General features: G+C 63.1%; 7 protein-coding genes across 7 annotated transcripts; 4 read left to right on the plus strand and 3 right to left on the minus strand.

The window, feature by feature from the left end:
- Window positions 1-43: 43 nt before the first annotated feature.
- Window positions 44-1,364, plus strand: F751_1233 (Ferredoxin-NADP reductase, chloroplastic; the record flags this gene model as incomplete). Its single annotated transcript, XM_011402121.1, has 3 exons — window positions 44-428; window positions 639-779; window positions 1,009-1,364. The coding sequence occupies 3 exons, from the start codon at window positions 44-46 to the stop codon at window positions 1,362-1,364; spliced, it is 882 nt and encodes a 293-aa protein (XP_011400423.1).
- A 491-nt stretch (window positions 1,365-1,855) lies between these two features.
- Window positions 1,856-3,627, minus strand: F751_1234 (2-oxoisovalerate dehydrogenase subunit alpha, mitochondrial; the record flags this gene model as incomplete). Its single annotated transcript, XM_011402122.1, has 4 exons — window positions 1,856-2,518; window positions 2,678-2,818; window positions 3,028-3,183; window positions 3,397-3,627. The coding sequence occupies 4 exons, from the start codon at window positions 3,625-3,627 to the stop codon at window positions 1,856-1,858; spliced, it is 1,191 nt and encodes a 396-aa protein (XP_011400424.1).
- A 578-nt stretch (window positions 3,628-4,205) lies between these two features.
- On the plus strand, window positions 4,206-4,968 carry F751_1235 (Acyl-CoA-binding protein; the record flags this gene model as incomplete). Its single annotated transcript, XM_011402123.1, has 5 exons — window positions 4,206-4,217; window positions 4,368-4,433; window positions 4,525-4,639; window positions 4,786-4,826; window positions 4,939-4,968. The coding sequence occupies 5 exons, from the start codon at window positions 4,206-4,208 to the stop codon at window positions 4,966-4,968; spliced, it is 264 nt and encodes an 87-aa protein (XP_011400425.1).
- A 362-nt stretch (window positions 4,969-5,330) lies between these two features.
- F751_1236 (Non-histone chromosomal protein 6) lies at window positions 5,331-7,574 on the minus strand (the record flags this gene model as incomplete). Its single annotated transcript, XM_011402124.1, has 7 exons — window positions 5,331-5,411; window positions 5,585-5,726; window positions 5,832-5,895; window positions 6,114-6,336; window positions 6,473-6,666; window positions 6,917-7,223; window positions 7,461-7,574. The coding sequence occupies 7 exons, from the start codon at window positions 7,572-7,574 to the stop codon at window positions 5,331-5,333; spliced, it is 1,125 nt and encodes a 374-aa protein (XP_011400426.1).
- A 3,930-nt stretch (window positions 7,575-11,504) lies between these two features.
- Window positions 11,505-12,976, plus strand: F751_1237 (Histone-lysine N-methyltransferase, H3 lysine-4 specific; the record flags this gene model as incomplete). Its single annotated transcript, XM_011402125.1, has 6 exons — window positions 11,505-11,640; window positions 11,843-11,899; window positions 12,019-12,110; window positions 12,378-12,431; window positions 12,624-12,713; window positions 12,902-12,976. 6 exons carry the CDS (start codon window positions 11,505-11,507, stop codon window positions 12,974-12,976), a joined length of 504 nt encoding a protein of 167 aa, XP_011400427.1.
- Window positions 12,977-13,212: 236 nt separating this feature from the next.
- F751_1238 (hypothetical protein) lies at window positions 13,213-13,965 on the minus strand (the record flags this gene model as incomplete). The annotated part of the gene is made up of 3 exons (XM_011402126.1): window positions 13,213-13,344; window positions 13,528-13,614; window positions 13,930-13,965. 3 exons carry the CDS (start codon window positions 13,963-13,965, stop codon window positions 13,213-13,215), a joined length of 255 nt encoding a protein of 84 aa, XP_011400428.1.
- Window positions 13,966-14,549: 584 nt separating this feature from the next.
- F751_1239 (Peptide transporter PTR5) lies at window positions 14,550-18,672 on the plus strand (the record flags this gene model as incomplete). Its single annotated transcript, XM_011402127.1, has 13 exons — window positions 14,550-14,637; window positions 14,737-14,788; window positions 14,938-15,121; window positions 15,410-15,595; window positions 15,808-15,883; window positions 15,997-16,126; window positions 16,275-16,359; window positions 16,682-16,861; window positions 16,961-17,344; window positions 17,582-17,662; window positions 17,836-17,911; window positions 18,034-18,194; window positions 18,571-18,672. 13 exons carry the CDS (start codon window positions 14,550-14,552, stop codon window positions 18,670-18,672), a joined length of 1,785 nt encoding a protein of 594 aa, XP_011400429.1.
- Window positions 18,673-18,776: the final 104 nt, after the last annotated feature.

Raw genomic sequence — 18,776 nt, forward strand, 5'->3', positions numbered from 1 at the left:
GCAGAAGGTCCCGGCTGAGGAGTTGGAGAAGATCGGCCTGCCCATGAACACATTCAACATCAAGAAGCCCTTCAAGGCCAAGGTCATCTCCGTGGAGCGCATCGTGGGCCCCAAGGCCACAGGCGAGACCTGCCACATCGTTCTGGAGACCGGGGGCGAGATCCCCTTTGCGGAGGGTCAGTCGTATGGCGTGATCCCTCCCGGCACAAAGATTAACAGCAAGGGCAAGGAGGTGCCTCACGGCACCCGCCTCTACTCCATCGCCTCCACTCGCTACGGCGACAACTTCGATGGCAAGACGGCCTCGCTCTGCGTGCGCCGTGCCACCTACTGGGACGAGGAGAAGGGGGCGGAGGATCCCGCGAAGAAGGGCATCTGCTCCAACTTCCTCTGCGACGCCAAGCCCGGCACCGAGGTCACCATGACCGGTGAGGGGCTTCGAATGGAGGGGGCCCAAGGTTGTCGAATCACAGATGGCGCAGCTTGGAGCAGGAGGCCACTCGGGCGGTGACAGCCACGGTGGCCAAATCCCCTCTGGCTGGCGGGAGCAAAAGGCACCTTGTGCCAGGGTCATGCAGCAGCATGTGTTTCCCCCTGCAGCACAGATTTCCCACTCGACCCCTCCCCCTCCACTACAGGGCCTACCGGCAAGATCCTGCTGCTGCCCGAGGACCAGAAGACGCCCGTCATCATGGTCGCTACCGGCACGGGCATCGCCCCCTACCGGGCTTTCTGGCGCCGCTTTTTCATCGAGGACGTCCCTGGCTACAACTTTGAGGGTGGGTGGTTGGCAACGGTGTTGGTGGGTCAGCATGATTGGTTTATGTGAAGGTCGAGTGTGTGAAGCCTGCCCTTAAACCGCCTTGCCTGCGTCCATTACGCCAACACTTCCCAAGATCCCTTGCGCACCCTCCCTTCAACCCCCCCTTTCTCCATCGACCACCCCCCATATCCCCCCCAAAACAACACCCCCACTCTCCCCCCCCACCCCTTCCAACAACCGCCCAGGCCTGGCCTGGCTGTTCATGGGCGCTGCCAACTCGGACGCCACGCTGTACGACGAGGAGATCCAGGCCCTGGCCAAGGCCCACCCAGACCAGTTCCGCGTGGACTACGCGCTGTCGCGCGAGCAGAAGAACTCCAAGGGCGGCAAGATGTACATCCAGGACAAGATCGAGGAGTATGCTGACGAGGTGTTCGACCTGCTGTCCTCCGGCGCCCACATCTACTTCTGCGGCCTCAAGGGCATGCTGCCGGGCATCCTGGAGATGTTGGAGCGGGTGGCGGGGACCAAGGGCATCGACTGGCCCGACTTCCAGCAGAAGCTGAAGCACGCCGGGCAGCTGCACATCGAGGTTTACTGAGTGTCAAGAAAAGGGGAGGAAGGGGCGGCTGGCTGGGCCCAGCGTGCGTCTGGGACCAGTCTGGTAAGGCATCATGTGCGGGTGCGAGTCTGGGGAGCCGCTGGACGCTCGCTGGAGTCCCATGTAGCGCGGGGCGCCTCGCACATACTGCATCCCGCCCCTGAGCGGCCGGGAGCACCCCTTCTCTGGGACGTCTCCCCCTACTTTGTCTTACTGTCACCCCTCTGAATGGAGGGCGGGCGATCGCCGGGACACCCCCCCTGCGCCCCCTACGGCGCCCTGACTGTCGTCCCGCCGCCGTTTAAAAAGATATGAGATTCACAGTGGGTGTTGGTGAATGGGCATTCGTTGCTGTGGGTAGATCAAGTTTGCATGGCCAAGCGCAGCGGCCACCATCTCAGACTCATGTAACCTGTGCAGCCGCCGTCGCCATCGGTCACCAGGGCTCTTGGCATCTGTCGTCCAGCACGCTGCACCCCCCCAGGGGTTCCTCACTCCAGGGGCATGCCGGCGGGCAGGGTCTCCGGGTGCGCCCTCACGAAAGCCTCCACCTCTGCCCGCTGCGCCACGAGGTGGGGCGGCGGCTCGTCGTACACGTCGCTGAACATCTCCGACAGCGGTGGCCGCGGCTGCTTGGCAGCAGCCGCCAGCGCGGCGATGGCCTCGCGCCGCGCCGCCTTTCGCGCGCCCACGCCTCGCGCTTCGTCCCACCACCCGCGCACGGCCATCCAGCGCTCGAAGCGCGCGACGGGGTCGCGCGCGCGCCAGGCCGCCATCTCCTCCGCCGCGCGGTAGCGGCTGCTGTCGTCGCTGGTGGAGTGGTGCCCGCTGCGGTAGCTCATGGCCTCCAGGAGGACGGGGCCGCGGCGCTCCAGCGCCACACGCCGCGCCTCGGCCACGGCGTTGTAGACTGCCACGGCGTCGCCGCCGTCGACACGCAGGGAGGGTACGCCGTAGGAGGGGCCGCGACCGGCGATGCCGTCGCCGCGGTACTGCTCGCTGGCCGGGGTGGAGATGGCCCAGCCGTTGTTGCGGCAGATGAACACCACCGGCGCCGACAGCGTGGCCGAAAAGTTGAGTGCGGCGTGGAAGTCGCCCTCGCTCGCCGCGCCCTCGCCAAAGTAGCAGGCCGCGACCGCGGCCTTGCCCTCCAGCTGGGATTTGGGGGAATGTGGGGGGGCAAGAGTGGAGTGGAGGCACGTGGTTGGGGACCTGGGGTCCATGTGACACCATCCCCCCAGCCACCCTCATCTATCCCCTCCCTCTCGCCAATGTTGTCCATCCAAATGACGCAGCCCACCACGCAGACCCACCTTGAGGGCGTAGGCCGCGCCGACGGCCTGCGGCAGCTGCGTGGCCAGGGGCGAGGAGATGGTGTGGAAGTTTAGGGCCTTGGACCCGTAGTGCACAGGCATCTGGCGGCCCTTCCCCGAGTCAAGCGCGTTGCCGTAGCACTACGCGTTTAGAGGTAGGGGGAGAGTGTGGTCGCAGGGGGTTTATTTGTTTGTGGGACGGAAGATCTGAGGTTGGTCCAACTTGGCTGGGGGTGGGTCGCTCAGGCCCGAAGCGCAAGCACCGTGCGGCAGCAGAGCCCCTCCCCGCCGGGGCATGGGTTCGCAGACAATGGGCCCCTTCACAAAATTCGCAGGCATCGCCCACACACCTGATTGGCCATGTCCAGCGGGGTGTACCCGCGCCACATCAGCACGCCCTGCTCGCGGTACTGCGTGAAGACGACGTCGTCGGGGTTCAGCGCGGCCGCAGACGCGACGGCGGTCGACTCCTCCCCCGTGCTCGTCATGTAGAATGAGAAGCGCCCCTGTGGGTGGGGTGATGGTTGGTGTCAGACGGAAACAAGGGCTGCGGATAGACGGCTCCATTCAGGGCATCAGTGCTACTTAAAACGCTCATCGCCTTGTGAACTGCAGACAAGAGTGCCCAGGCCGCACTGTATCATCTCCCGTCCTGCCATGCAGCATGACCAACCCCCCCCCCCTCCCCTCCCCACTCCAGCCCTACTACAGTCGACCACCTGCCGCTGGGCCTCATAGAAGATGGTGTCCACGGCCTGGAGTGAGATCATGGTCTCGTACATGCGCGTGGCCAGGGCCTGGTCGATGTCGTGGGGCAGGCTGGTGCCCGGGAGGGGGGCCCCCTGGCTGTCTAGCGCTCGGTAGCAGGGAATGGTGGGGCGCGGGGTGAAGCCCGGCCCCAACCAGGCGAGGTCTTCCGTGAAGGGGACCTTACCGCCGGGAAAATCCATGTAATCCACATCCTTTTGGCACGATGAGGTGGTGGAGATCCGACAGGCAGCGCTGTGGCTGAGGTGGGACCTGGACACCTTGCGGGCCAGGGACCCCACCGCTGCCCGTAGCATCGTCCCGCAGCAGTGCTCAGCAAAAGTGTGTAAATCGAGGGATTAGATCACATCGATGTGTTCTATCAAACGCCGAGGCTTTTACCCTGGCCTGCCACGCCGGGAGATGACTTGGTGGTCGGATGTCCCGCGGACTCCGACACGCGGGATGCGATCCGCGTGCTTAAAACAACATTGATGGGCTTGTCCTTTTCAAAGTATACCCAGATGATGCACTGTAGATAAGCATCAGATCTATCTCTTGTGTGTTGCATTCTTTTCGCAGCGTAGGCATGCATCGCCTGCATAACTTGCGTGCAGATCGAAGGACTGGAGAAGGCCACCTCGCTGACGTGGCACGTGGCGTAAAAGCAAATCTTGGGATGGGGTCGTTGGCCAAGCATTCATCAAGCGATCGAATACCTGGAAGCAAACAATTCCCACTTGTGATCTTGCATCGCAGCACTTAAAGACAACCTTTCACCATGGGTCTGGAGGTGGGTGGTACAGGGCGAGAATGTCGAGCAGTCGAACCTCGGGCGTGATGTATTCAGCTACCTCTGTTGTCCTGGGCTCCTCACCGGTGCCCTAGCAGCTCCTCATGACACAAAGAGGATACTGAGGGCGCCATATCACTCAAAGCGTAGGAGGATTTCAACAAGGCAGCGGAGGAGGCCAAGACCCTTCCAGAGGCCACCACCAATGATGAGAAGGTGATCATTTCCCTGTTGCGATCCAAGGATCGATTGTGCTTCCTGTTCCCGGTCTCCATTACTTGCCAACTCTTCATTTCTGCACGTGCAGCTCATCCTCTATGCCCTGTTCAAGCAAGGCACCGTGGGCGACGTCAACACTTCCCGCCCCGGCGTGTTTGACCTGAAGGGGAAGGCAAAGTGGGACGCCTGGGACAAGCAGAAAGGTGCAGCGAGGGTGGGAGGTCAAGACATTATGTGGACTGCTTTTGGGAGCGCCATGCAGTTCTCTGCTGCCGGCAGCCCCTACTGACCAGCATTGATAATCTGTGGATTTGTTGGTGTTTGATCAGTCTGCTTGCCCGCCGTGCAGGCAAGGACAAGGAGACTGCCCAGAAGGACTACATTGCAAAGGTGAGGGGGAACCCCCTTGCCATGGTGGATGCACATCACGGTAGACTTTGAAGCCTCTCTGTAGGTGTCCCATTCACCCACATCAGCATCCCTGAGAGTGTCAACATCGCAGGTTGCGGAGCTGAAGGCCAAGTATGCCTAGTGGAACTCACATGTGTGCACGCGGGGAGAGACAACTCAGGGCTATTCAGGCATGTTTGCACACAGAATTCACGCAAGGGTCGTTTGGCTCAGCAACAGGAAGGTGTGGAGATGTGCCTTTCTGTTTAAAAATTATAAATTCGCAAGAGATTAAGAACATGCAAGGGGCTTGGTATTCGGCATGAGAAAATTGCGCACAGGATACTTTATTGCTCCGGAACGGCACATAACCGTAGGAGCCTGGGACTGCACGTGAGTGTGTGTTCGTGCAAGGTGCATGATTTCGGGGAAGGGGAGCGTATTTGCATTGTGTGGTGGAGTGTGCCAGACGCACACCTTCTGGATGGTATGAAAGAAAATCAGTCAGGACAGCGGCGGCCGTGCCTTTCGATCGGCCATGCTGAGCAGCACTGCGGGGGGGCTGTCGGACTCAGATGCCATCACCTGTGACGTGTTGGGAGAGGTGGGGCTTGGGGCCTGGTTCGCTGCAGAGCCTGGCCCCATACCGGGTCTCTGATCTAACAGGCCAAGTGATTGCAAGGGCCCCAACACCCCAACATCACTCAGCCTGTCAGGAACAAGGTGTGCACTCAGGGTGCCCAGGGAACCGTACACACCTCTGCTCGCATCTCGGCCAGCAGCCCCAGCACATCAGCCTCGTGGTCCTCCACAGGCGCAGCACGCGCAGCAGGCTGCAGGCGCTGCCGCGCAGGCTGGTGCGCCCTGGCATCCATGCTTGCGTGCCGCTTCACGAGGACCCTGCAATAGTCGGGTGCGGGGCGGGGTGAGGGGGTGCCCGATGCGCACGCGGGTGCCTTTGAGCGGAGGGGCATCATCCCTGAGCAGCCACGCAGCGCAGTCAACCTCGGCCCCACTCCCCCGGCTTGCAGCCGCTGGATCCCGGCGCACGCTATGGCAGGGTCGTCCACTGTGGACGCATGAGATCGGGTGGGGGGTGGGCGGGGGTGGGAACTCTTTGCATGCCACCCTCATCACTTGCCGCAACAGCCAGCCCCCAGAGAAGGCAGACTCTGAACTCCACAGCGCTCCCCCATTTCCCCAAACGCAAGCAGATGGGGCCACATGGAAGCATGCAGACCTTGAGCCTCCAGCATCAAGCCCGATCCCCAACAAGTCAACACGCACCCAGGTCTGCGCTTGTGTAGCGGGAAGGTGGCCTCAGGGTGCGCTGCGGGCGCTCCGTTCCTGCGTCTGCTAGGTGGGCGGTGTCCGAGCATGCCCGCTTCGCAACCGCCTCCTCCTCCTCCTCTGCCTGGGAGGCACGCATCGATTTGCGCACGCGAGCCGCCATGTCGACGTAGTGCTGCCTCTCCTCGCTGCTCAGCTGTGCCCAGCGCTGGCCCACGAGCTGCAAGTGCAGGCGAGGCAAAGTGTGGAAAGGGGACTCGGGTCCAGAGGAGCACGGGGCCCAGAGGCCTATCGCAAACTCACGGGCGTGACCAGCCTCCTCCGCAGTATGCCCAACCCCTGCTCTCCACACTCACCTTCTCGATCTCCGTGGCAGAGGCCCAAGGATTGTCTGCCCGGACAGCATCGCGCATCTCCATGCCATATGCGGTGAAGGCGGTCCAGCCCCTGCCAGACTTGCCCACCGCCAAGGGGAGGGATCGACGGCGGCTGCGCTGGCTCGCACCAGGGACGCCAGAGCCTGAGGCAGGCTCCTCCCGTGCTTGAGGGCCTGGCGAAGGAAAGGACGGAGGGGTGTGATCGCAGAGACCGTGGGGCGCGGGTGGGACAGCCCCTCCCTGCAACCATGAGTTCAAAGCCTAACGGATGATAGGCATAGACGGCCATGCTGGTGCGAGGGGCAGCTGGCAAAGGCTTCTTGGGATGCCACTGCTGCAGGTGCAGAGATCCCATGCTCCGAGTCTCAGCGCTGCTATGCACACCACCCCTCCAGCGATGCAACTCGCAAAGGCAGGTCACACCTCTGTTGGTGGCCTCCGGTGCCGGCATGGAGGCCAGCGGCCTCGCTTCGGCCACGATTGCAGGTCTGGTGTCCACCCAGAGCGGAGTTCTGGCTTTGTCAGCAAAGGGATTGCCACGCATCAGGTCCTCAGACAGCTGGCGGGTGCCCATCGCAGCGCCACTTCTGGCAGAGAATGGGAGCCAGTTGGCCAGGGACGGCGCAATGGATGGCACGGGCCCCAGGGGCGAAAGCCCAGGGGGTGGGCCCCTCAGGCCCGCAGCAGCTCGGAGCACAGCCTGGAGGAAGGGGTCCAACAACCCGAAAGCCTGTGATACAAGAGTGGGAGACGATTGGAGAGGGGACTGGTGAGAAACGGGTGATTGGAAGGGTGGATGGCGAATTGAATGGGACCAGAGCAGCTGGTCAATGATGACGACTCAAGCCAGTCCAAGGGACAGGGGGGGATTGTGGGCCCTGCTTCTATCCATCAAGTATGCACGCAAGAGCAATCTCAACCACTGCTTTCACGCCTCATGATCAACACAGCCAGCATTGAGACCCACCATGAGCCCGCTGACGACATCCACGTGTCCCCGCGCCAGAGCCCACTTAGCAAAGGGGGCTGTGGGGGTGGACCCGCTGAAGACCTCACCCTCCACCTCGACCTGCACACGCATCGCGATGGGGAGTGGGAACGTGCTTCAAATCAGGGTTGGAAGAGCACCTAGCAGATCAGGGGCCACAGCCAGCTTGTGGCCTGTCGAGCAGCCGATGCCTCTCCCACTCCTGTGCGCACCAGGAACACCGGCCTCCCCGACATGCCGAGCTCGATGCTGAGGGAGCAGGAGATGCCATAAGCAGAGTGAATTGCCCTGGAATAGTTTATGAGTGTGTCTCAGCTTCGTGACAGCTGGAGGAGATGCAACATATCGTGGATCTCCGGCTCTGGGAGGGCCGTATCCGAGCCCTACGTTCCGCTTCGGGCTAGGCCCACACCCGCACCACCCACTCGCCTGTATCCAATAGGAAAGGGAAAGACTTTATGATTGCCGACAACGTGCCAGACACCAGACAGGTCTAGCCTGCCGAGCTCGTGGACTTGTGTCGCCGTGCTGGTCAGGGTGAGTGGAAATGCTACCTGGTGGAACAGTGGGGGATGGGGTGAGAAATTGAGACCTTCCCGGAGGCCCACGCTCAGCACAGCCCTACAACGAGAACATTTATTGTACGTACCTGGCTTATGTCCACATCTGGGAGGGAGGCTGGCGAGGGCAGTGACACCCCAAGACCCATGCGTCCCGGTGTCCGCGTGGCAGCCGACCCACACCAGAATGATTCAATTTCAATACACATCCAGAGCCCGAACGGCAGATAACATTTCACACCACCACAGACATGTCAAGTGAGGCCTCGTTTGCTTGGTTTCGTAGGACGGCGGAGCCACAGGGCTTGGAGGTGAGGTGCAGCAGCCACCTCGAATCTGCGCGATCCACCCGAGCGGGACTCGGCAGCGTGGCAGTAGCTGGGAGATACCGAATGCCTGCTGCGTACCGAGAGGTGATACACACGCTAAGTTTGCTTAGAAAACGGCAAGCAGGTGAAGTATTTTCCGGTGCATGCGCGGTAATAGCAGCCTCTTAATGGGTCGCCCACACGGACGAAGCTGCACGCCATCCCTTCAATACACCGATCGTGATCGGGTTGATCGAAGGGTCCCCGGATAGGGGAAATTCAGCCTCGTACCGCTTCGCCCTTTCACTCCTCGCCTGTTCCTTTCTATTTCATAGTTGAGTGCATCTGTCATCCCTGGGCCTCAGCATATGGAGTTTGCGGCCCTGCCAGCAATCTGACGAAAGCGTACTGCTCATAATTGACGACGGGTAACGCCCAACATTATCGTACCGGAGACGTCAAGGCTCATATAATGTAGATGGCTCCCATGTAAATGCGAAATGCGTCTGCTTTACGTCGGTTGCAGTTGGGGTGCATAAGCGACGGGGTGTGTGTTTTCTACTGTCGCCCCCCGTACCAACCCTGCTGCATTCTTTCAGGACTGGTTTACATTGCCTCTCTTCATGTGATCAACTCCACAGATTGACCCCGGTCCATCAACACGCCACAGAAAGTGGAGTCCATTGGCCATCCTGTGGCTGCAGAGAACATGCCTTGCCTTGATACCCGTGCCCAGAGGCACACTGTCAGGGCCCAGTGATCCAGCTGCATTTCGCCGCCTGCAATCGCGGCGTTGCAAATGACGATGCATGTCAGGGCGAGTCCAACAGGCTGTGTCCGATCCCACGTTTGGCCTCTGCGCGGTTGGGGCACGAGGTCCGTCGACCTGTGCGCCCAACAACCTGGGAGATCACAATGAAGTAGCAGATCCAGCGTACCGTGTCAAGGGCAGGAGATCATCACGATCCCGCGGATAGAGTTCTCAAGAGTGATGATGCCTTTCAAACTCCGCTTTCAAGCTGCCTTGCAGTCATAGCAACCGTTGTCGGCAAGTCAGGCCGTGTGACAAGTCGCGGCATGCGTGGTCGCATCGCGGCATGCCCATCCCTCCTTTGTCAGGCATCTGACTCCGGATACTCACGCGTCCGTCATGGCTGCTCAAGGCATGCTGTGTAGACCAGGCAGGCCGTAGTGCATGTCCGACCGCCCTCCCGACACCCGGAGGGCAGGCCGTCTGGCCGTGCAGGCTTTGAAATCGGCTCGGCGCGCGGAGGACGATGCAGGGGCGACCTTCCAACAAATGAAAATGAAACAAGAGAATGGATTCGCGGAAGCAGGGGGCGGTTCTCTGCAGGCCGTCCGGGCCCAGGTACGGGTGGGGACCTGGGGTTGGTCCTCAGGAGGCCAGTTCTCTCTGCAGGTGTCAGACTCTGGACGTACCATGCAGGCTTCACCTTCACTTGACAGAACCATCCATTCACCCCCCTCGGCTTCGCCAGCTCGAGCAGCGGCAGCAAGAGGCTGTCGCAGCACAGACTGCAGTACTCACGAGGATGAGGCTCAAGGAGCTGGAACGCAGCGGGCTTGACCCCGGCACGGGCGCGGCAGGGCCAGCCCCACTGCCGGGGCGCACCTCCAGTGCATCTGGCCCCGCATCCAGTGTCCGACCGGCGACCTCCGCCCTGCCCGTGGGCAGCAAGCCACGCCAATGGTGCATGGGCGGCGGCACAGGGGCAGTCCCCCCCCACGCTGCTGGGGGGGCGTGTGCGGTGGGCGTGGACAGAGAGTCCCTGGCCCCCAGTCCCACAGAGGAGCCGGCCAGGGGCCGGCCCGGCATGGCTCGCCGTCAGAGCACCAGGAGCCCGGCGACGTCCGCGACGCCTGAGCCTGCGATGCCCATTGCCGCGAGCTGCCCAGGGTGGAAGGGGAGGAGTGTCGTCGCGTCGACGGGGATGCAGCCACCCGCTGGGCCGGCGAGTGTGGATGCAGCTTGGAACGGGGCGCTTGGTTCCTGGACGACGGTGGCGCAGCCCTCGGCAGAACCGAGGCCCCCAGACGACGGCGCCGTGCACGGCCACGGCAGGGTGGAGGTGCTCAGCCGGCCCGAGCCCGGCACCCCCGGGTCGCAGGGGACGCCGGAGGCCCTCCCCCAGGTCCTGGAGACCCTCAGGCTGCGCTGTGCGTGCCTCGCCCAGGCCCTGCAACAGTGAGTCTGGCTGATTCGCAGGGCTGGCCGGCGGTGACCTGCTCGATGTGGGCGGCTGCCACGCCTCGGTGCATGGTGCTTGTGCCACCACCTGTGCCTGACGCCCCTCCCCACTCCCGCTTGTCCTGCTTCCTGGTGGCACCTGCACACCCTGCCGCGCCCCGCCTGCCACAGGGCGGCAGAAAGCCTCATTTCTGCAGGGCTGGAGCTCCCGCCGGGAGTGCAGAATGTTGTCACTGCGCTGGGCATGGTCCTGCCGGTAGCCCCAGGTGCCCAGCAGCCCAGGGCGGATGGGTTCGGGCCTTGCCAGACTTGTGCTAAAACCTGCTTTTTGTTCGTGCTTCTTGATGCTGCCCGCTGTGGGCCTCCTTCGTCCAGCATCGGACATGCATTGACACAGAGCGCCAGTGCTTCCATGGGCCTGCAGCTGGGAGGATTGGCTTGCTCCCTGTGAGGCAGCCTCCCCAACCATCCCCTTCTCGCAGTGGAGGAGTCGCCACCGGCCCCCCGCACGCAGCCGTCGGCCCCCGCCAAGCCCCAGGCACGCAGGAAGGTCGCACTCTCAGAGCGAGCCGCCTTCGCCTCACCCCTGGAGCGACTGGCCTCTGCCTCGCCTTCGCAGCGCCTCGCCTCCGCCACGCCCTCGCCGACGGCCGCCGGCGCCCGCGCCGGCGCGACCATCAGACCCTGCGCGCCGTCGGAGCGGCGCCGGGGCCCCTCCCACGTCAAGTCGGCGGCGCGCAGCGTGCGCGGCGCGCGCAGCGACCCGCACTCCGCCGCGCGGCTGGCCACGCTTGCCGGCTGCGCACGCGTCGCCGCCGTGGCGGGGCTGGTGGAGGCCAAGCGGGCGCGTGCGCGCTACGCGCAGCGAGCCGGGCTGGCGCAGGGCGCCAGTCTGCCGCCCGCGGGGCCGCGGGCGCAGCCACTGGGCGGGCTGCGGGCGGCGGAGATGCCGGGCGCCCCCTCGGCCAAGCGCGGCGCGGTCCCCGTGCTGAGCTGGGCGGGGATCAAGGCCTCGGCGCCCAGGGTCCAGCAGCGACGCTCCCCGCTGCACGGCTGGGGCGTGTACGCCCTGGAGGACATAGGTGCGGCTTGGCGAGGGCCATAGGGGGGGATGATAGGTGTGGGGGGGGGCGAGAGTGGTTTGCGCCGGGGCGCTGCAGACTGGCATGCCGTGCGGGCCGGGGTGCATGTGCGGGGGGCGCAGCGCTGACCTGGCGCAGTGCAGCGTGCGCCCAGCGGTGCTCAACTTGGCCACTCTCAATCCCTCGCCAACCCATGGCGCAGAGCCCGAGCGCTTCATCATGGAGTATGTGGGGGAGCTGATTGGCAACCGCATGGCAGGTGTGCGGGCGTTGGGGGGATGGGAGGGCAGGCGACGGCCATGTGGCTGGGCATGTGCCTGCACATGGAGGTGCATGGCCGCCCCGCCGTCAGGAGTCTCCCTCTCCTCGGGCCTGCAGACCTGCGAGAGACGCTGTACGACCAGGACGGCACTGGGACCATGTACCTGTTCAGGCTGGATGCCACCCAGGTGGTCGATGCCACGCGTGTGGTGAGGAGTGGCTCGATGGGTGGGGGAGGGGGTTGGGAGGGCAGGAGAGCAGGGGGAAAGGCAAGGCAAGGGGTGGGCGTTTCCAGGGACATGCTGTTCTGAGGCATTCCTTGGGAAGTGGGAGAGCTGGGCGGGACGCCCTGCATACCGTCCTGGGAGGGCTCAGGGTGCCTCATAGAGTGGTCCAGGGTGTGACCGGAGGGCCAGGCCTTTGACATGGAGCGCGCAGCGCTGGCAATGTCACAGAGTTACCCTACCCCCACGCAGGGAGGGCAGGCGCGGTACATCAACCACAGCTGCGACCCCAACTGCTACACCAAGGTGGGCAAGGGGGGATTGATCCCGGCCCCTGCGTGTGCGAAGTGTCGGTGTTGTGCGGGCATCGCGCCTGAGCACCTATGGAGTCTCCAAGATGGATGCCCTTGGCTGCATGGAGCTCGGCATCAGCATCCCCGCCTGCAGTCATGGCAGAGACACTCACGAACTCCCTCAATATGGCATGACATGGTGCAGGTGCAGATGGGGCCGGATGGCCGCAAGCACATCACCATCGTGGCGAAGACGCACATCCCTCGTGGCAGTGAGCTGTGCTACGACTACCTGGTGAGTCAGGCTGGCTTGGGGGCTAGAGTAGAGTGGACTACGAGCTTGGTTGATGCGGTCGCATGCAATGGTCCTGGATGTGCCCCGATGAAGGTGGGAGACACCCTGAGGGCGTGGTGACCTGCGCAATCTTGTACCCTTACGTCAGGTGCTGCATCCCACGTGCCCTGCTTTCCACCACCCTGCAGATGGAGTTGGAGCCGGAGGGGGAGGCCATGCCATGCCACTGTGGGGCCAAGAACTGCCGGGGGCGCATGAATTGAAGGCGTTAATGAGGCTGATAGGTGATCATATCCCGGGTGCACTCATGCCATTGAGTCACACCGCGATCTGGCGAGCATGTTTCCGTGCCTTTAGGACATGCAGGTTTAGGTAACAGTCTGGCAAAGATGTAGAAAAAGGGACGGGTGGCGCACACAGCCTGCACATGAGAGGGGCAATAACTGGGGTTGCACTTGGCCGCCCCAAGAGACCCGGGCCAAAAGCTTGCTTTCCGGCTTCAGCTCTGTTTCTTGGCGCCCTGGCTGGTGACCCACTTGGCGGCGCCCACGGTCAGCGCTCCCAACATCAGCACACCTAGTGCTGGCTGGAACACTAGGGGCCAGAGAATGTACCACAGGTCCAAGATGGCCTGGCAGGGTTGTGGGAGTTTTTTTATCCCTTCAGATGGGTACAGCCATTTCTACACAAACGTTGACAGATAGTAGGCAAACTTGCATGAAACACTGTACACACATCCTCCCTCCAGTCCTCAACTGCAGTAGCATGCTGGCAGTGGCAGGGAGAATGGCAACACCGTCCTCCGCATGCTCACCGAGGAATGAAGGATGGCCACGGATGCGAGGCCCGCACCCAGCCATGCCAGCGCGAATAAGACGAAGAAGACGCAGAACACCAGGCCCTGTCGGCGGAGACGTTGGAAGTTGCGACGGGCACGCTGATGCATGTATCACTCTCTCAGCGCTCTCAATGACACTTGCGATTGGGCAAAAAATCCCCCCAATGCATGGGAACAATGACCTCCAATACACACACCTTCTCCAACGTAGCCAAGAATCCAGAAGAAGACTCCTCGGAGGCTTCACTCGCTTGGAAGCGGGAGGGACCTGCTTGCCCCAGTTTCTGCTGGGAGGATGCTCTTTGCTGGAAGGATTTGATTTCCCGGGCTAATGTCTCCTCCAGATCTGGCCATGGAGGGGGCGATGAGCCGTGAGACTCCATGCAGGGCATACATGTCCAATTGAATGCGCATTGGGACACCACCCGACCCTGCGCACCGGCGTCTTGCTGGCTCTCCGTTCCAGCCCGCATCCTGACAGGTCGACATGGCCTGCACGGCCTGCTCGGAAGCGAACGCCGGCTCGGGGTCCATGCAACCCGCTCTACCCCATGGCAATGCACGAGAGATGCCATTACATGAATAAGAATGGACTCGAATGTGCCATGTGGGGTGCGAAGGGCGGGATGTGTATGTTGCCCTCTCCTCCAAAGCTGGCCGAGTCAGCGCGCAAGACAGGAAAGACCAGCATTGGGGCCAAGGGCTTCCCTCAGTTCAACCCCTGTCGGAAGCTGCCGAATGCGGTCGACACCTCCCGGCACGCATTCTTCCAGTCACAACCGTCCAATCCATAGAGTGTGAGCTTGTTCGCGTGGCTGTCAGAGCATCGTACACCCGTGGCCGTGTGCCGGTGGTCCAGCTGGCTAGGAGTGCGCCACCGCCGGCCCTCCGCCCGCGTATCGCTACACTCCCCGACGCCGACGCGCACAGCTGAGTGCACCCTATACATCGTCCCACGGCGCTTGTCGTTCACTGTGCATTCCTAGATCCGGGAGCGGATGGCCTCGCAGTCGCCCAGCCGACTGAGCCAGGCCGGCCAGCCAGGCGATGAACCGCCGCGCAAGCACCGCTCCACCCTCCTGACAGGTATCTTTGGCATGTAGGGCAGCCGCAGGCAGTATGGGGGCCCACACCGTGTCACCTCCATTGTTACCCAATCGATGTGGCAATTCCCCCTCCCTGCAGTTTGCCCTTTTATCCTGGGCAATGAGTTTTGTGAGCGCCTGGCTTACTACGGGTGCGACACTGAGGGGCAGGGCGGGTCGATGTCCTGCCGCACAGCCTAGACATTGAAGCAGGGGCATATGTTGAGAGTGCATGCATGCATTCCTGCTCTGCTTTGCATGCCATGATTTCCGTCTCCCACCCACCCTTGCACCCCGCCAGGCTGTCCACCAACCTCATCCTGTACCTGACACGCGTGATGGGCGAAGAGAGCGGGCATGCCGCTCTGCAGGTGTCCCTCTTCTCAGGCACCTGCTACCTGACGCCGCTGCTGGGGGCCTGGCTGGCGGACTCCATGTGGGGCAGGTACAAGACCATCATGGTCTTCTCCCTCATCTACTTCCTGGTGCGCCAGGATCTTCACTGGGTGGTGACCCTGTCCAGTAGGAGCGCCCCAGGATGGGATCTAAGCATCATGACCGGCACCCGCCTGCAACTCCCTGGGGCCGAGCGGTGCACTGGACTTCTGCGGAGGAGCGAGGATGCAGCTGCAAAATGCATAGCATTTGGCACCCTCCTCATCACAATGCCAACAGCTCATCATATCTGGTTACACGCCGCTGTGCACTGCCACACTTCTATGATACATTAGAAGGATCTACAACCCCCATGTCCGGACTCCTCATACTCGCAGGGCATGCTGCTCCTGGCGACGACGGCCCTGGTCCCGGCGCTCACCCCTCCCCCGGACCTGTACCCGACCCGGCTCCAGAACGCCGCCCTCTTCACCTCCCTGTACATTGTGGCACTGGGGACAGGCGGCATCAAGCCCAATGTGTCTGCCTTCGGCGCAGACCAGTTTGACATGGCAGATCCGCAGGTAGGTGGGAGGCCTCCTGTATGGGCGGGGGAAGGGGGCGGCCTGGACAAGCCTGCGGTGTCCTATGGCCAGACCATGCCCCACGCCCTGCCTGGTCTGGCACGGAAAGCACGGAGGGGCGGCGCCAGTCTGCCTCAATTCTCTTTTGTGCATCGCCACCAAACACCGCATACCCACCTCAAGCTCTCTTCATTTACGACCACCCGCTGCAGGACCGCAAGGAAAAGACCTCCTTCTTCAACTGGTTCTACTTCTTTGTCAACATCGGATCCTTCATTGCCGTCACAGGTACAAGTTGTACTTTGCAGCAGCAAGCCGCCCTATGCAGAGTGTCAGTGGTGTCTCAATCTCTTCCCACCACATTTCACCTACACCTCCAACGTCCTCCCCATCCCTTTCAGTCATTGTATGGGTCCAGGAGAACGTGAATTGGGGCGTCGGGTTTGCCATTCCGGCAGCCTGCATGGGCCTGGCCATCCTGGTTTTTGTGGCAGGTTCCCCAATGTACACTCACGTGGTGCCGACGGAGAGGTGAGGTGGGGCGCCCGAGGGGTCGGGCATGTAGGAGTACAGGGTGTGGAGCATTCGTGGGCCAGGTTCTCTGGGCGCACGCACTGCCTGGATTCCGCCCGGCTGCCACTTCCCATGACCCCCACCAATGATTAAACCCTGTCCGCAGTCCCATAACCCGCGTGTACAACGTGGTGATGAGCGCCTGGAGGGAGAAGCGGCGCGGCGGGAACGTCTCCCCCGACGAGTATGCGGTGAGTTGCAGGAGGCAGAGAGGGGGTGCCTGAAGGGTGGGTGTGGGGTCGCTGGAGATCGGGCGCAGGGCCAGGCGGGCGGTGGTTTGGCGCGAGTCTGTGCGCCACGCAAGACGCCCCTCAGATCGTACACGGAACAGTTTGTCTCATCCGATGCTTGTAGCCCTCTTCAAAATCCCTCCACCCCCCACGCCAGGAGGACGGCCCCGACCTCTCCTCTCCGCTGCTCGGCAACGGGGCGGCCCACTCCCTGCTCACTGGCGCAATTGGCGGCAGGAAGGCCCCCGGCGGCGCCGGTGCCCCCCCGCTGCACCCCGTCCAGAGCTTTGCATGGCTGGACGCGGCGACGCGCACGCGCGTGTCGCCGGGCGGGGTCGCACGTTTCACGCGGCGCCAGGTGGAGGAGGTGAAGCTCGTGCTGCGCATGCTGCCTATCTTCGTCACCACCATCCTCTACTGGACGGTGTACATGCAGGCGAGAAGGGGGGGGGGGCATCTGAGGGTAGAGCGTCGAGCGGCGGCCAGCACGCCCAAACACCCCCGCCCAACCCTTATGCGAGCAGAGCACCCACCTTCTCCCTAACCATGCACAACAACGCAGATGGGCTCCTTCTTCGTGGTGCAGGGCGCGTCCATGAATCGTACCATGCCTCTGCCTGGGGGTGGGACCTTCACCATCCCCGCCGCCTCACTGGCCATCGTCAACACGCTGGGCATCGTGCTGCTGATCCCGCTCTACGACCGCGTGGTCATCCCACTGCTGCGCCGCGCGGGGCGGCCCATGACCCTGCTCCGCCGCATCGGCTGGGGCATGGTGGTCTGCGCCGGGGCCATGTTTGCCGCCGCGTCGCTCGAGGCCTGGCGCCTGCGCCTCTACGCCGCCCACGACGTGCTGCCGGCGGCGGGTGCCAATGACTGGGGCAGGGTGGTGAACCTGTCCGTGTGGTGGCAGGCGCCGCAGTACCTCCTCGTCGGTCTCTCCGAGGTGGGCAGACTTGTTGTGGTGGTGGTGTTGATGGTGTGGGGTGCTCTTGTTTGGTGTCCTTTTGGAATGGGGTGGAACATCGAGGCCCTGACGTGAGGAGGAAGGGACCCCGGGGTGAGGTGGGGAATCGAGTACGCTGGTGGTCGCTGAGAGGCTGGTGCGCACGAACACACCTGCCTGTGGTCAGACGCGTGCCCTGAAACTTCTCCCACCAAGCCTTCCCATCTCGCCACGCAGGTATTCACCTCCATCGGGCAGCTGGAGTTCTTCTACGACCAGGCCCCGGACGTCATGCGCTCCTGCTCCATGGCACTCCAGGTGGGCGGCGAGGAAAGGGGGAAGTGTGGGGTTCGGGGCCGAGGGTCTGCAGCATGCCTCCAAGCACCTCGTCAGGCGGCGGCCGGTCAGGCTTGCTGCGGCGGCCCCGCCTCTCGACCTTCATCCACCCAGCCGCAGCCCTCCCAACTCCCCACCCCGCCACCCGCGCGCAGCTCCTCAGCGTGTGCATCGGCTCCTACCTCTCCGGAGGGCTGATCTACTTTGCGGACATCATCACCCGGCGCCTGGGTGAGTGCTGCTGAGAAGGCCTGCTCAGTGTCGTGCATGCTTGGCCAGGCAAGTGATCCCTGCCCTGCACCTACTCTGCTCATACCCACCACCCCTACTACCACCCCCCTCCCATCTACCAGACCCCGAGGGCTACGGCTGGCTGCCCAAGAACCTGAACAAGGGGCGGCTGGACCTGTTCCTGCTCTGCCTGGGGGGCATCATGACCCTGAACTGCATCATCTTCTGGAGGGTGGCCGTCAAGTATGAGTACAAGACGGTGGAGCACGTGCAGCGAGTCACGGTGAGGCGCTTTTGGGGAGTGGCCTGGCCGGGGTGCTTTGCTGAGGGCAGAAGGGTGTCTGAAGTCTGGACAGAAGGACAAAGGATGGACCATCATCAGGGCAGTTGGTGTGGCTTGGGGGGATGCTGTGTGATGGGCAGGTTGCATGGCGGCAGTCTTTCGCAGGGTCCTTTGCTGTGGACGCGCTCAACAATACCTACCGTGCGCCCAGACCCTTCGCAACCCTCTCAGCCTCCTGCTCGCAGATGTGCACCCCCACGATTGACCATTCCTGCCATGCACGCTGCAGGTTCGCGAGCGGCCGCCCCGCCCCGTCCCCGGCCCCAGGCCGCCGTCCGCGCCGCTGGCCTCCCCCGGTACCTCGGCGGCCCACCAGATCCTGCCGCGCCTGCCGCGCGAGTCGCCCGCCCCGGCCCTGTACGGCCGCTCGGTCACCTTCATGCCGCCCTCGCCGGTGATGCCGGCGGTCCGGCGCTGAGTGAGGCCGGCCGCGCAACGCCGATCGAGGCCGGCGGTGCGGCCTGCGGGAACCATGCATACACCTTGCCCTTGCCCTCTTTGCCTGCATCCTCGGCCTGCCCA

The sequence above is a fragment of the Auxenochlorella protothecoides genome (genome assembly GCF_000733215.1).
Source record: "Auxenochlorella protothecoides strain 0710 unplaced genomic scaffold scaffold124, whole genome shotgun sequence".
Classification (NCBI taxonomy): Eukaryota; Viridiplantae; Chlorophyta; class Trebouxiophyceae; order Chlorellales; family Chlorellaceae; genus Auxenochlorella; species Auxenochlorella protothecoides.